Source organism: Gossypium hirsutum, chromosome A08, assembly GCF_007990345.1.
Source record: "Gossypium hirsutum isolate 1008001.06 chromosome A08, Gossypium_hirsutum_v2.1, whole genome shotgun sequence".
Lineage (NCBI taxonomy): Eukaryota > Viridiplantae > Streptophyta > Magnoliopsida > Malvales > Malvaceae > Gossypium > Gossypium hirsutum.
This window is the reverse complement of record NC_053431.1, coordinates 122,980,888-122,997,502: the sequence shown is the minus strand read 5'-3', so window position 1 is coordinate 122,997,502 and position 16,615 is coordinate 122,980,888. Positions and strand designations below refer to the sequence as shown.

General features: G+C 34.7%; 1 protein-coding gene across 1 annotated transcript; it reads left to right on the top strand.

Moving 5' to 3' along the window:
- Nucleotides 1-10,436: 10,436 nt before the first annotated feature.
- On the top strand, nt 10,437-15,189 carry LOC107894876 (probable aldo-keto reductase 1). The gene is made up of 8 exons (XM_016820064.2): nt 10,437-10,592; nt 10,677-10,841; nt 11,025-11,206; nt 12,172-12,193; nt 12,305-12,477; nt 12,692-12,779; nt 13,088-13,241; nt 13,359-15,189. The coding sequence occupies exons 1-8, from the start codon at nt 10,545-10,547 to the stop codon at nt 13,541-13,543; spliced, it is 1,017 nt and encodes a 338-aa protein (XP_016675553.2). The 5' UTR covers nt 10,437-10,544; the 3' UTR covers nt 13,544-15,189.
- The last annotated feature ends 1,426 nt before the right edge of the window (nt 15,190-16,615 follow it).

Genomic DNA, 16,615 nt, shown 5'->3' with positions numbered 1-16,615 from the left:
AGAGTCCAGTGTCAGATCTGTAATCGCCTGGGCCATGTTGCACAGAGGTGCTATTATCGGTTTGACAGAGATTACGGGGGTTTTGATGCCGGAGCTTTGGCCGGTGGTGGTCCCGCTCGTGCACGAGGATATTCTCTGATGCACAATGTTGCAGGAGGACAGTGGGTCTGGCAGCCTTCTACTGCTGGTTATTCCCAGCCCAATTGGGCCGATTTACAAATTGGTCTGCATGGGGGCTCTTATGTGCCCCGATTCCATGCGCCTGGGCCTTATACTCGCCCTAGCAGGCCTGTTGGGGGCTACGAGGCCCAATTTTGTGCTACTGCTCCTAGGCCAATTTTTGCAGGCCGTATGACTAGGCCACCCGATCAGCAGCCTGGTTTCATGCGTGGTTCTCAACCTGTGTCACAACAGTCTCCTGGATCTCCTGTTGCGAATTTTGTGCGTGGTCCGACTACTGCACCGGAGGTCCCGTGGCCTACGAAACCACGTGCTCGGGTCTTTGATGTTGATGATTCTCAGAACATAGGCTTGCCTCGTGTTCCTGATTTTCGTGCTTCAGATTTTTCTGACTCGTCTCAATACGACTCGAGTTTTGGGAGTGTTGCCCCGTATGTGCCTACTCAAGTTGGGTCTTCATCCTGGTACCCTGACTCCGGTGCGTCTCATCATGTTTGCCAAGATGCTACTGATTTGAATGCCTCTACTCCCTATTCAGTTCGTGATGGGCTCTATCATTTTTCAGTCGCATCACCTATCTCGTCTTCCACGGTAGCAGCGGTTCATAATGTTGATGGTCCAGCCTCTCTGATGATTTCTGACAACTTTACTCTCTGGCATAATCGACTTGGTCATCCGTCTGCCCGGGTTGTTAATGATGTTTTAAATAAATGTGGAATTGTTTCTAATACAAAGACTCTTTCTAATGTTTGTGTTGCATGTCAGAAGGGTAAGTCTCATAAACTGCCATTTTATAATTCTAATACTGAGTATATGGAATTGTTTGAATTAGTAGCTTCTGACTTGTGGGGTCCAGCATCTGTTGCCTGTGAAGGGAATCTGTATTACATTTCTTTTGTGGACATGTGTAGTCGTTTTACTTGGGTGTACTTACTCAAACGTAAGTCTCAAGCACTAGACTGTTTTCTTCAGTTTCAACAAATGATAGCAACTCAGTTTGGGAAACGTATTAAGAAGTTTCAAAGTGATTGGGGCGGCGAATTTCGTGCATTTGCTTCTGTTCTTGCTGATCAAGGGATTTTACATCGCCTTTCGTGCCCTCACACTTCTGAGCAGAATGGGGTTGCTGAACGTAAACATCGTCATATTGTGGAAACTGGCTTAACGTTACTTGCTCAAGCTAATCTTCCTCTGAAATACTGGGGTTATGCCTTTAGCAGTGCCGTTCATCTTATTAATAGACTGCCTACTCCTGTTCTTCAAGGTCAGTCCCCGTTTTAAAAGCTGTATGGGTGTGCTCCTCAATACAATCACCTCCGGGTTTTTGGTTGCTGTTGCTTTCCATATCTACGTCCGTTCTTACCGCATAAACTGGATTTTCGTTCTCAACCTTGTACGTTTTTGGGTTACAGCTCTCAACATAAGGGTTATTTTTGTCCCACTCCTGATGGAAAGGTTGTTGTTTCACGTCATGTTGTTTTTTATGAGCATCGGTTTTTGTCTTTGCCTTCGTCACTGACCACTGAGGATCAATCCGGGCAGACTGCTACGTATGTTCCAATTGTTCGACTATTCCCGTCCAACCCTCCGACTTCACATGGCTATTCATCTCTTACTCTTGCTGCTTCCTTGTCAAATCCTGTGTCTGACTCTGTGTCTGCTTCTGTGGGTGCTCATCCTGTGGGTGCGCAGTCTGGTTCTGATTCTTCCTCAATATCTGGTCCGTCTGGCGCTGCTAATTTGGGCGACTCACGGGATAGTCCTTCTGCGAGTCTATTGTCTTTCTTTCCTTTAATGACGCCCCAGGTACGGTGTGATCCGTCCGGTAATACACATGCTATGGTTACCCGATCGAAGGCAGGAATTTTCAAACCCAAGGTTTTGACAGCTGAAGCTGCTGATTTTGAGCCTTGTTCTATTGGTGAGGCTCTAGCTCATTCCGATTGGAAGGTTGCTGTTCAAGATGAATTTGATGCTCTTTTGGCTAATTCGACCTGGGATCTCGTGTCTTCTCCTCCTGACCGGAAGGTGATCGGGTGTAAATGGTTATTCAAGATTAACCGGAATCCTAATGGGTCTGTTAGTCGTCGAAAAGCTCGTTTGGTTGCCAAAGGATGTTCACAGGCACCAGGTTGTGATTTTATAGAAACATTTAGCCCTGTTGTTAAACCGACTACTATTCGTGTCATTTTGTCTATTGCAGTTTCGAGACGATGGTCTCTTCGTCAAGTCGATGTGAATCATGCCTTCTTAAACGGGGATCTGGATACTGAGGTGTTCATGCAATAGCCTCCCGGGTTTGTTCAGTATGATTCTACTGGGCAACCGTTTGTCTGTCGATTGAAGAAGGCTTTGTACGGGCTTCGTCAGGCTCCTCGCGCCTGGTTTGATAAACTCAAGCGGTTCTTGGTGTCAATTGGGTTTGTTGTTTCTAAGTCTAATGCCTCTCTTTTCATTCGGATTACGTCTGAGTTTGTGCTTTATGTCCTGGTGTATGTTGATGATATAATTATCACTGGAAGTGACTCGTCTATTATCGTAAATTTTGTTGACCAGTTAAATGCTGAGTTTGCTCTTAAAGATATGGGTGATTTGAATTATTTCCTTGGGGTTGAGGTTACTCGCTCCTCTTCTGGGAGTCTGCACTTATGTCAAACAAAATATATTCGTGACCTTCTTGCTCGTAGTTCACTTTCCAATGCGAAACCGATTACTACTCCCATGGTCAGTTCTTCACGGTTATCAAAGAGTGATGGCGATCCGTTGAGTGATCCTACTGAGTATCGGAGTCATGCGGGCGCCTTGCAGTACGTAGTTCTTACTCGTCCTGATATTGCTTATGCTGTTAATCGTATTTGTCAATTCATGCACAGCCCTACTACGGTTCATCTGATAGCTTTGAAACGGATATTGAGATATTTATGTGGTACTCTTGGTTATGGTATTGTGTTTCGTCCTTCTACCCGGTTGTCTCTTGTGGGGTATGCTGATGCTAACTGGGGTTGGATTTTGATGATCGTCGATCCACCTCTGGCTACTGTGTGTATTTTGGTCATTCGTCTGTCTTTTGGTGTTCCAAGAAGCAGCAAGTCATCTCTCGTTCTACGGCTGAAGCGGAATACAGGAGTCTTACCGTCGCTACTAGTGATGTCACTTGGTTGCTCTCCTTGCTCCAAGAGTTACAGGTCTCTTCTGTTGATACTCCTACCATCTGGTATGATAGTTCTAATGCAGTTGCAGTTGCTGCCAATCCTGTTCTTCACTCCAAGTTCAAGCATGTGGAGCTTGACTTGTTCTTTGTTCGTGAAAAGATTGCTGCAGGGACTCTTGTTGTTGGCGAAGTACCTGCTTGTAATGAGGTTGCTGACATTCTTACTAAGCCGCTTTCTTTGACTCTTTTTACTCGGTTTCGACAGTTTCTTCGAGTTTTCCCAATTGAGAAGATGGATGCATGTGAGAATAGTTAGTTACAAGTTGTTAGTCTGGTACGTCTAGTGGTTAAGCTGTTAAGGAAAAGATAGTCAGTTGTTGACCTCTATAAATATATCAATTGTATTACTCAAGAGGATTTTAAGCAGAAATAATAATATTCATTTTCTCTTTACATAACTCTCTGAATCTGTTTGTGATTGTATTATACCTGAGATTTCTTCAGTTATGGTGAAAAATTTTAATTGACTATAAGCACTTCTGATGTGCTGCCGGTTGGTATCACTGATTCGTTGGGCAACCCCCGCATGGATGCATGCTTGCCACTGATTTGTATAACAACATACAATCATCCACTATTCATTACGGTTAGAATATTGGTTTTTGCAGTGTTTCGCTGTGACCAATCAATGCTAGGAAACTGAAGGGAAGTATCGAAATGCAATAGATATGACCAATTGACACCACTAGTGAATCATCTAAAATCAAATCAATCCAAGGCAAAAGATTCCAACATTAGAACATCTTGACGATAATCTTAAAACCGGATCATAAAAACACCCAGAAAGTACAAAACTTGTTTACAATAATCTTAATGATAAAGTAATTGTTTACCTTAACTAATTAGTAATAGCGTGAGAAAGAGGGTCATATTTTTTTTTTCGGTGTATTGGAGTATACCTGAAGACCAGATGTTAAATAAATTAATAAATAATAAAGCTATTGTGGTAAGTTTTGGAAGTGGTTGGCCAGCAGGTTAATATTGCGTCATTTACATAATTTATCTTATTTGTTGTTATGCTTAACCAATATATTTCGATGATTTACTTATTTTTTTTAAGATTTTGTGAAGCTAATTTCGTGTTTATTATTAGAGAATAGATTGAATCAAACAAGATTATTTTTTAAGGATTTTTATGTAATTTACTTACCTTGTATATTGAGATATGTAACCCAAGAAGATATGGACATATGCTAACTCATATTTGAAGATCTATCTTATGGAGTAACAAATCTTTGAAGATTAGTTCGGACTAGATCAAACAATCAAATCTCTTGAAATATGAAGGTTTGATTGGGACCGCATTGAAGACATATCTTTAAGGATTCTACTTTATATTGAACTTTATTGATATATTATATCTTGGTTTATGTAAGAAATATGGTGAGCATCTATCTGTTCATTGAAAAACATATTTGTGAATGTAATTGAGAGTAAACAAGTTGTGTTTATAGTCTAAATTCTTAGGGGAGGATTTAGAGGTGAGTGTTTTAGTCTTTAGGTACAAAGGTGAGAACTCTATGCTTGGGGAGTGATAGAGTGTGATTCACTTGTTGTATTGTGAATTAAAAATAATGGAGTTATTCACAGTGTTCTAGTCTTCAGGTTCCTCCTTAATGATAATTTCCTTTTGACTTATTCTTGGAAATATTGATTATTATTGAGAATATTGATACTAGTTTCAAATATCTTGAATTTTCTTACCTACTTCTTAAAAGTCTTACTAATACTAAAGTTCTGAGTAAGCAAGGCAACTTACTTCTGAAGATCTTCAATGGTAACATTCTGAAGTCTTACCTATTTCTCATTTACTTGAAAAACAATGTTTCTATCTCCCTTTGCTCTACCACATTTGGTGTAATGACCTAATTTTCGTTTGTGTCAAAAAATTAGTTCGAAGTTGATTTAAATTAAGTTGAAGTACCTGAAAATTAGAATCGAATGCTTATGTGTTGAATATGGAATTTTATGCTCAGATTGTTAAGTGGGATTAGATTAGATAAATTGTTAATTATCGTATAGAGACTATATCGTGGAATGAATAAAATAGAAGAAATTGATTAAAAGAAATTAAAAGGGGCTCAATATGTAATTTTATTAAGGAATTTAGAGTAATTAAATCATTTATAATTCATGTTGATGTTAAGTGCAAATTATATCATCATTTTCTACCATCGTTTAATTAATCATTAAATTATTATGTTAATTATACATGTAAATATGAAGGAAAGTGGGATGAAAGAGAAAGCTTATTTGTCTTCCTCATCAAATCGGTTAAGATAACAAAAGAAAAGTAAAAGAAAAACTTTCTCTAAGCTTTCATCATTGCCGTAAGCTTCGAAGGCCAGACGACATAGGACCTTCACGCGACAAAAGAAAAGTGAAATATCTAGACAAATGACCTATTTTTCCCGTGTGCTTTCATAATTCGATTTCAATATATATATATTTACATAATTCAATAACCGGATAGAAATTCAAAGGAATGTTAATATCAGACGTGACCAAGAGATACATATATTCTTTACTGTTTGATATGATTGAGGTAAGATAAGTAAATATATGTATATGTGACTACTTGATATGTTAATTAGATATGTATTTGTTTGTTATGTGTTACTATTGGAAATAAGTCTGTAATAATTTATAATGGAAAAATGTCCTATTAACATTGTTAGATAGAGTTATGAGTATAGTTAACATGCCATAGGATCCAATTTTGATAGGTGGGAGATTCAGCGGTATGCGCGTACTATATTGTGATAGTTCTCAAATACCTTAGGGGTCAAGAATGTGTCACCATCTTAAATACCTTAAGGGTACAAACGTATTCTGGTGTGGTTCGTGGGATTGTTGGATTTGTGTCTGATTAGCACTTCTATACATATACTGTTGTGTTGGTGGATCGATTCAAGCATACGTCTTTGAATCTGATTTTGTTAATAGAGATTAAAATGTAAAAATTGTATGCTAAGTATAAGTATTATTTAAATGTGACTATAGGATATAATTTTGGTGTGAGTAAATAGATACAAACACCCTGAGGGTGCATCAAAACTTCGATATGTAAATGCAAGCATTACATTGATATGGATATGATTATATGATATGTAACTATGAAATACTTTGGGAGGTGTAATGGTTTAGTTGAATATATGTTTATATGAATTATAGATCATGAAATAAAACTTGATTATATATAAATTCACGTACTTAGCATGTTATTCGATTATTACTACATTTGTTTACTAATTTCAAATTATGTTAGTACCATTGTGTATATATTACTTAGCGTACGGTTTTGTTTGTTTTCATATGCAGGTCTTAAATGAATACTAAAGTAGATCATAAGTCAGTAAGCATCCAACTTAGAAGCTCAACTCGGAAGTCAAGTTGTGCCTATTTTGTATGTATATACGTGCGAGTACCTAGGTTGGCCTTGTGACTTCACGTTTATTTTAATGTTTTTAGCATATTTTGGTAGCTTGATTTATAATATTTTGGGAGATGAATTTCAATTCTTGATTAGTAGATAATTATGTATGATTATATGTGTTTGATTATGTTATTTACCTTGTTGGATAGTGATGCATTGAATGCAATGACTAGATGATGTTTGAATATGTTTCATATGTTAAGTGCATGTGTTTGAGTTGAGGCAGAGTTTAGGCATATTTTGGTTGAGGTTTGAATGCATTTGAAATGTACATTTTAAGTTAATTTAACTTAGAGTTTCAGAACTCCAAGAACAAATTCTACTACATGGTGTATTGCTTTAGCTTAGGTTTCTAGATAAAGTGACATTTGTATTTGTCTCGAGACAATGACACATCGAATTTAAAAGATTTTTTTTATTCCAAGTTTCGAGACATGAATCTCTTGTCTCGAGATAGCCAAACATCAAAGGTAAATTAAGAAAACAATGGAGGTTAGTCTCGAGAACTGAAGGCCTTTGTCTTGATACATAGACCCTTATGTCTTGAAACATTGCAACATCAGAGCAAAATTATCTAAAATAATAGTAAACTTATTTCGAGACATGGAGTTACTTGTGTCGGAGCAAAATTATCTGGAATAATTCACCATCTCAAATGTGATCTAGACTCGAGCTGTGCTAGTCGTGTTGTTGTTAGGGTTTTACCCTCCTCTTATAATTCATCAAATTTTTTTTTAAAAAAAATTAACTTAATTATAAAATTAAACCCAAATTAACTTAATGATAATACAAAGGACGAATAAACAATATGCAACAATAATATATGAAGTAACATGAAAACTTAAACAATACATAATATACAAAACAATATGTAGGAGCCAATATGATACAAATCAATTTGAAAACCATATGAAAAAAATTGCAAATGAATAATACATGCTAAAATTCGAAACAATATACATATGTAAAATAAAAATTAAGAATGCGTGAATGATTATTAAAATAGATGTTATGAAAGAGGGAATTTGGATCAAATAATATACAAAATATTTTCAAAACAAAATATGTCTACTTAAAGTTGAAAATATATGTACAATAGAATTTAATATAAATAATATATAAAAGGGATAATAATATATGAAAGAGTTTTAAATAATAATTTTTTTTAAGAAATAAACTATATTCATAATAGATTTGAAAATATATATATATAAATTGATTTAAAAGAAAATATATATAAGGCAACATGAAATCGATGATATATATACAATAAAAACAATTTTAACATAAACTATGTATATAATAATATATAAAATAATGATATAGAAATACAATACATAGAAATACAATAATGATAGAGATAAAAATAGATAAATAATAGCATTTGAGTAAAAAAATATCTGGAAATATAATAATTATAGTAATAATATATTCAATTAATGATATAATGATATGATAATATAATAATAGGCGTGAAAAGAAAATATAATTAGAACAATAATGACATTAAAATAATTAATAAAATAGCAGAAATAATAAAGTGGGACAAATTTGAATTTTAAAACAGGAATTCAGAGGTAAATCAGAAATAAAATAAAAGGGAAGGGTCAAAAAGTAATGCACGCTGACAAAGAGGGACCAAATGGACAATATTCCCCATCCCCAAAGTGCATCGTTTTGATATGGGCCAAAATGAAATAGGCACGAAAGTTATGGGGCGATATTAAAAAAATAAAAGAAATGAACGGGATTGAATTAAATGAAGGTGAAAAGTCGGAGGGACTTGGGGTGCAAATATCCCGAAAACAATGAAAACACGCGGATCCCCACCCTCTGGAGTCGGTCGAAATCGGGTTGCCTTATACGGTGTCGTTTTGGGGCATTTTAATCCATCCCAAAATGGCGCCGTTTTGGTGCCTTATATAAACCCCCATTTTTTTTTAAAAAAAACTTCATTTCAGCCCATTTCTTTTTAAGAAAACTGCAAAAAACCTCTCAACTCTCTCCCCCTTTTCCTATTCCGGCCGAACCTCGATCATTGGTCGCCGTGGGCTCCGCCGTCGCCGGCCAGAGCCCAAAAAATCCCTCTTTTCAAGCGACTCGAGAAAGATATCTCTCTCCTCCTTTTTCTTTTCTATATTTCGATAGATATCTATATATATATATAAGACGAAATCAATGAAATAAACCCTAGAAAAATCAAAGAGAAAAAAACGATGAAAATCACCTTTTGCAAAATTGCTTCTTTTTTTCTTTTTATTTCTTTTTTTTATTGTATTTAATACAATCATTTTTTTTATTTTCAAAATCCCCCTTTTTACAATCTGTTTTTGTATGGCTTTATAGCCAAATACATGTTATTGTTCTATCACTATTCGGCCTTGCTTTTGCTGCTGCGTTTTCCTATTGTTGCTTGCTGCCATTTCTCTGCTCTATTTTTGCTTTTGTGTTCTTTGCAGGTTGTGCTTGGTCAATGGAGAAGAGGCCTTGCCATTTCGGTGCAAGGCTGAGCAAAGGGGTCAGGCCTCGGGACAAGGCCCGGGCGGTGCGCCCGAGGAGGAGCGGCGCACATGGGAGCTAAGGTTTCTGTCCTCTCTTTTTTTTATTGAAAATTCTTAAGTTTTTGGGCTATGGGCTGTTGTAATTTTGGGCTTAGTTTTTTTTTTGTTTGGGTTTGTAATTTAATTATTTTTGGGCTTTTATTTGTGGGCCCGGGTAAATTTGGACGTTTACAACTTTTTTTGTTATTTTACACATATCAGCTTTCAACTATCAACTAAGTTTTACCGAACAATTATATATAAACAGTTAATAGAATCAGTTGATTAAACCAGCCACTACAATCAACAATCAGTTATTCGTCAATTATCAATCAGGGCAACATTTGACAATCAATATCAAAATCCTTGACTTTCTAGAAAAAAAATTATTTAGAGGGTTAAAACGTGCTTATAGTTTCTGTACTTTTCAAAAATTAAAAATTTAGTCCCCATACTTGTATTTTTATGAATTTAGTCGTTCTACAAATTATATTTCAAAATTCAAATCTAATTATTAATGTTGTTATTATTATTATTTTGTTAAATTTGTTGTTGTGATATTTTGAAATAATAATAATAATAATAATAAAAGTCCTTAGTAACCATGTAATTAAAAAAAAGATGTTGTAATTAATCAGAATTTAACAAAGAATAATAATATTAACAGTTGGACCTGAATTTTAAAATCTAAAATGTAGAAAGACTAAATTCTTGGAAATACAAGTAGAGAGACTAAATTCCTAATTTTTGAAAAATACAGGGACTATATGCATATTTTAACCCTCTAATAATAAATTTTTTTTTCTAGAAAGTCAGGATTTTGGTATTGGTTGAAGGCAGATTTTTTTTTTCTTTCTAAATGATGACTTTGAAAAAAAAAGCAATATGGAAACGAAACATCCCTTTTATTGGGACGTTGGTTGATGAATAGCACACGCCATGATCTATAGCTCTTTTGACAAAAACTTCGCCCAGTTTTTTCAAATACTTAATGGTTCTTCAATTCTAGAAGTCAAAAACAAATAATTAAATATGGGATGACATAGTTAATGACGTAAGAACAGGATTCGGAATGAAGGCCTCAAATTTTTCTATATATTTAACGGTATGTTTGGAGTTGTTCAATAATCACAGAAGCCTTTGTTTGTAGAACAGAAAGAACAAGCAAGAAAAAAAGATGGCAATTCAGATTCCTAGAGTGAAACTGGGATCTCAAGGATTTGAGGTTTCAGATTTTGTTTCTTCCTAGTTATATTAGTTAAGAAAATGCTTTTTCATTGAAGGTAAAATCCATTGTTTTTGGTTGCAGGTTTCAAAGCTGGGATTTGGGTGTATGGGTCTTTCAGCTTACAATGTGTCAGTGTCAGATGAAGTTGGCATAGCTATCATTAAGCATGCATTCGAAAGAGGGATCACTCACTTCGATACAGCTGACTATTATGGACCCAAAACTAACGAAATTCTGGTTGGAAAGGTAACGTCCTTTGTTTGATCAGCTCTTCAAGTTGAATTACATTGAGCTGTGAGGGATTCTTTCATTTTCACAATGTCCCATACATTTGTGTCAATTACATGCTCGAAGATATTCGTGAGAGATGCGTTTTTTAGTTTATGAAATAGATATGATTTGAAGGAATCTGGGGAACTTTTTTTGCAGGCATTGAAGCATCTGCCACGAGAGAAGGTACAATTGGCTACAAAATTCGGCATTGAGAGCATGGGTCCAGGTGGTCTGGTTATCAATGGCACTCCTGAATTTGTTCGTTCTTCTCTTGAGGCTAGCCTTCAACGCCTTGACGTGGATTACATTGATCTTTACTATATTATCAGAGTTGACACCAACAGGGATTTAAATAACAGTCCGTTACCGAAATAGCGGCCGTTATATAGCGATAGCGGCGTCGTCCGAAACTGCAATTGCTGAAAATAGCGGTGAGAAGCGGAGTCACACCGATAGCGGTGGATCACGGCCGCAATTTAACGGGTAACGGCCAATTGCGGCAATAACGGGCCGCTATTCCCGTTATTTCCCGTTAACAGCAAATTAAAAAAAAATCATCTCCTCTAAACAAAAATCAACAGAAACACTGAAACACAGTTCAATCAAAAAAATGAAAAAGAACAAAGAACAAAGAAGATAACGGGAAAAAGAACAAAAAATAAAAAAGAGGAGGTATGCCTGGAAATGGAGCTCCCTGAGGGCCTGAGTACGCTGAAGAACAAAGAAGATACAATTAGCTATGTGAACCAAACTAGAAAGAACCAGGAGAGGAAGAACGGAAGGAAGAAAGCTTCAAAACAATAAGAAAATGGAACGGTTCGGAAGGAAAAGTTTTGAAAAAGGAAATGGTCAAATTGAAAATGAAATGACGGGATTATGGGAAGAAGAGAGGGCAGATTTCAGCTGATTGGGCAAGGAATCGGTGCCTTTTTTTAGGATTATATCTAGATTTTTTTACTTTAAAAATATTTAGATTTTTTTACTTTGGGCCATCTGCTTTGGCCCTTTTTTTAGAATTTTTGTAATTTTATTCTATTAATAAAAGCCCAATATAATGTTATTAAAAAAAAATAATAAAGTCCAAATAAACAGCAAAAAGTAATCAAAGTCCAAATATTTAAAACTCTAAAAATCATAAAAAATGATTTTTTATAATTATAATTATAATTCTTATGTTTTATAATAAGTTGTGCAAATTTTAAAAAAATTCACGACCGCGATATCCGCAGTAACCGCAATAACGTCCGTTATGTCCGCGACCGCGACAAACGCGACCGCGACCGTAATTTAAATCCCTGGACACCAATACTCCTATAGAGGATACCGTGAGCATTGCTGCATTAAAACCCCTATTTTATCTTTCTTTAACACAAATACGATTTTATTTGGTTTATGGGAAAATTAAGCATAATTTATATTTATTTCATGTACGATAGATGGAAGAACTGAAGAAGTTGGTGGAAGAGGGAAAAATAAAGTACATTGGTATATCTGAAGCTAGCCCCGAAACTATAAGGAGGGCACACGCTGTTCATCCCCTTACTGCTATACAAATAGAGTGGTCGCTCTGGACTCGTGATGTTGAGGAAGAAATAATTCCCCTTTGCAGGTTTATTCTTCTATCTTTAATAATCGTTAGAATATAGGTATCTTCAATCAAAGTTTTATATGTTTGGAGGGTTATAGTAATACCCTTTGGTTGATATATGTCAAAATTAAAATGTTGATCGAGTACTGTTAAGACTCAAAAAACTCAAGCTATCAACAGTTTTAACTCCAGCTGCTATGAGATTATGCATGCTTAGATGTGTTCATAAATGCAGGGAACTTGGGATTGGGATTGTTCCATATAGTCCCCTTGGTCGTGGTTTCTTTGCCGGTAAAGCAAAGGGAGATATTAGTAGTTTTCTGGTATGGCAACTTACTTTATATGGCTTTAGTTTATACATAACCTATGTTATATGGATTCGGAAGTAAGTGTTGCATATCGATATGTGTCCAACATGAGTATATTCAATTTTTTCTAGGTTCCATTTTCATTTATTTGAAAGATGTTACCTTTGTATTTATATCCGAATATGCGTCAAAGACATGTTGGATATGAATATTTAAAGAGTTCGGATAACATAGGACCTTAATGTTTTATAATAACATGCTTCTAAGTTGTAAAAAAGAAAAAACAGATTGATTGACTAATTACAAACATCTACTTTTTTAAGGGAATGTTTCCTAGGTTTCAAGGAGAAAACTTGGAGAAAAATAGGATCCTATATTCGAAAGTAGAGAAGTTGGCTGAAAAGTATGGATGTACACCGGCACAACTTGCACTTTCCTGGGTTCTTCACCAAGGGGATGATGTTGCCCCTATTCCTGGTAAGTCACATTCAATCAATTTCAACTTGGATTCCGAGGTGATCCAATTTATATATATATTGTTTGCATTAAGATTTAAGACCAAAGCTTTTGACACTTGGTTTTCACTTCTTACAGGAACCACCAAGATAAAAAATCTAGATAGCAACATTGACTCAGTGAAAGTAAAGCTGACAAAAGAAGATTTGAAAGAAATTTCAGATGTGATCCCAATCCATGAGGTTTCAGGTGGTAGTTATCCTGATGCTTTAAAGAAATACTCTTGGCAATATGGCAACACACCACCAAAGAAGAGCACCTAGGTTTTAAAACAAAGTTTCATGAGTTACTAAAGCTTTGGATTGCCATTAAGGAGGGGTTGTTGGAACAATGGCAGCAGCAAATCAAACAAATGAAAACACCAAGAGCATAAGCTCTCGAACAGCAAGCAGAAACAGAACAGAAAACTCAAAAGCAAAAATGTAACTGAATGGAATGCTATTACTTTTCATTTCATTTGAAAATATAAGAGTTACAAAATTAGAATGTCAGTTACCTAAACTTGTAACTGCTCCCACCTATTTTGGCAAGTTGCCAACTAAAGTAATACAAAAGAAAGCTGAACAATTTTAGCCATTACATCCATCAATTCAAATCTTAACAACTCTAAAGTCTAGTTTTATTTAGCTTGGATGGCCTTACAAAATGAACAAAAAGTAAACAAAATAATTAAGCTACTTCTGGTCCTGCTTGAATGCTGGTCTGCTGCAGCTGCTGGTCTGCATCATGGCCTTCTGTTGCATTGCAGTCCATGCTCAACAGGGGTTCATTGAAAGTTGAAGCCTCCATTACCCAAAAGAGAATTTGTGATGTTGTTGTGTCATACTTTGTATCGTGTTTTAATCTCTTTTACGGTGTTCAAAATAATCAAGTCCAAGTTTCTATTTTCTTTACTTGGATGAATAAAGTTTTACATGTTGTTTAGTAAGTGTATGTTGTTATTGTTCTAATACAATTCTTAATCTCTTCTTTTTCTCTCATTTTAATTGACCAATATAATAACACATTTACACTACAACCAACCATTCACTACATAGTTGGTTGCTGCATGTCTAGCCAACTTTATGATCGAAGGGCCAAGAGAATGGGGACACTGACCTAGAGTGACTTCTCCTGTTAGAAACCTCTGCCACTAAGATGTCTTCGCTAGACAGACTACGTGAACAAGAAAGTACATGAAAGGATATGCGGTCTCCACCCAAGTGCAAGGGCCCTTGTCTAGAAAGTCCTTCGCTTAGGCTATTAATGGCCCAAATTGAAAAAAGATGCATTGGGACTAGTCATGAGATGCAAGCTATGCCAAAAGTTTGCACCCACATTTCCAACTCATTTCCAGCATTTGACCCTTCGCAACTTAAGGTTAAAAACATCCTTAGTCCTTTCCAGCTAGCTATAACACAGAAGAAGTTCATAGTGGTTTCTATAAGATACTCCTTGGAATGGGTGGAGGTAGAAGCCTTTGCCACTATCGCAGAGAAATAAATAGAGAACCTCATCTGAAAAACTATTATTTACAGCTACAGATTACCTCATTTTCTAATAATTGAGTATGGCACTCATTCTAGAAAAAATCTGACAACTTCTGCAAGAATCTCCATATCTCTCATGCCCGCAGCTCAATGAAAACATTGCAAACCTATGGCCATGCAAAGGAAACCAACAAGAAAATATAGCAAGCCTTGAAGAAAATCAACATACAAAACAACATAGATTCTATCAAATTAAATAGAAATAACATGTAAATTTGAGAACCAATTCAAATTGAAAATCCAATCAAATTTAGAGAATCACTGCATTGACGGTTTCTCATTGCTTCCCTGCCAAGCCCCCTCTTTTCTCCATTTGAAGGGTTACATTTGCCTTCCCTCTTTTTTAGTCATTAAAAAAAATCATACAATCCAAAGGGTTGGCTTTGGGCATCGCAAAACTTCATTTTGCTTGTTTTTAATTACTCAATTTTGATGGGACAGCGTGTGTTTTCGAATAAATTACGGAGCTTCCTCTTTCTCCGTGGGTTTAAAATGCTGTAAATTACATTATTAGTCACTAAATTATGGGTAACTTTTCGTTTTGACCACTTAAGGATTTGGAAGTTTTTGTTTAAGTAATTGGGTTGTTAAGTTTTTTTTTCTTAAATTCTACCGACATGCTCAGTAATGAGTTAATGATTGGTACAATGGATCAATACCTATCGACTAATAGAAAAACTTATCTTAGATCCAAGTCAATCTGACAATCAGTGTCAGAAATCAGAGAAAAAATTGTTTGATTTTTAGTTCGTATATTCATGACATCCAAATTTATTCCATTAAAAAATTGAATTATAGAAGAGAAGGGGGGAAAGAGTTTTTAATTGGTTAAAACAGTGCGAACATAGAAAACCATATAGAATTAATTTTAATTAACTTAAACGAAAACTTGCAAAGAGTTTAGTGACCAATTGTAGCTTTTTTCAGTTAGATAATCAAAACAAAAATTTACACATAATTTAGTGAGTAATAGAACAATTTATCTTAAAATTTTAGTTTTAATCACAAGTGGTAAACATCCAATTCACCACGTAACTAAACTTTTTCTTCAATTTTTTTTTTGAACAATCTCATTATAAGTTCTAGTTTTATCTGCTCTTTTTTAGACAAAATGTCTAGAACTATCTATAGTCCCTTCTCAACTTATAAATAAGAGGATAATGTATTTCAGCACAGCCAAAGCCATGCTCTTCTATATTAACAATAATGCTCATATCAATCAAACTTAGCAGTGCTTAAAAAAAGCATTCTTGGCTCCAAAAGTATTTTTGAAAGAAAAGTTGTATTAAACAAGTTGTTTTTAGCTAAAATTTTTGTCTTTTCAAAAATATTTTTGAAAATCACTTTTGAAAAGAAGAAGCTAATATTTTTAGCTTTTCCTCTCCCAAAAGCTCTTTTGGTACTTAATTACTTTTTCACCTTTCCAATAACATAGTATTTTCACTTCTTATTTTTTCTTAATACTTAATTACAAATGTATTAAGATCAGTAATTAAAAATAAAAAATATTTTCTAAAATAATACAAACGTGTTAATATCTAATTACAAATATTAAATAGTTATATTTAAATATTTAAAATATAATTTATATATTTTAATTAAATTTTATAAATAATTAATATTTATTGCTTAAAAAAATTCAAAATTTATATTTTATATATTAAAATATTAACAGGTTATAATAATTTTTTTATATTCTTATATTTTAACTAATTTAAACATTATTTAAATGTAAATTTGTTATTTGATAATATGTATAAAATAAATATTTTATTCCTCAAAAACACTTTTTAATAGTAATACTAA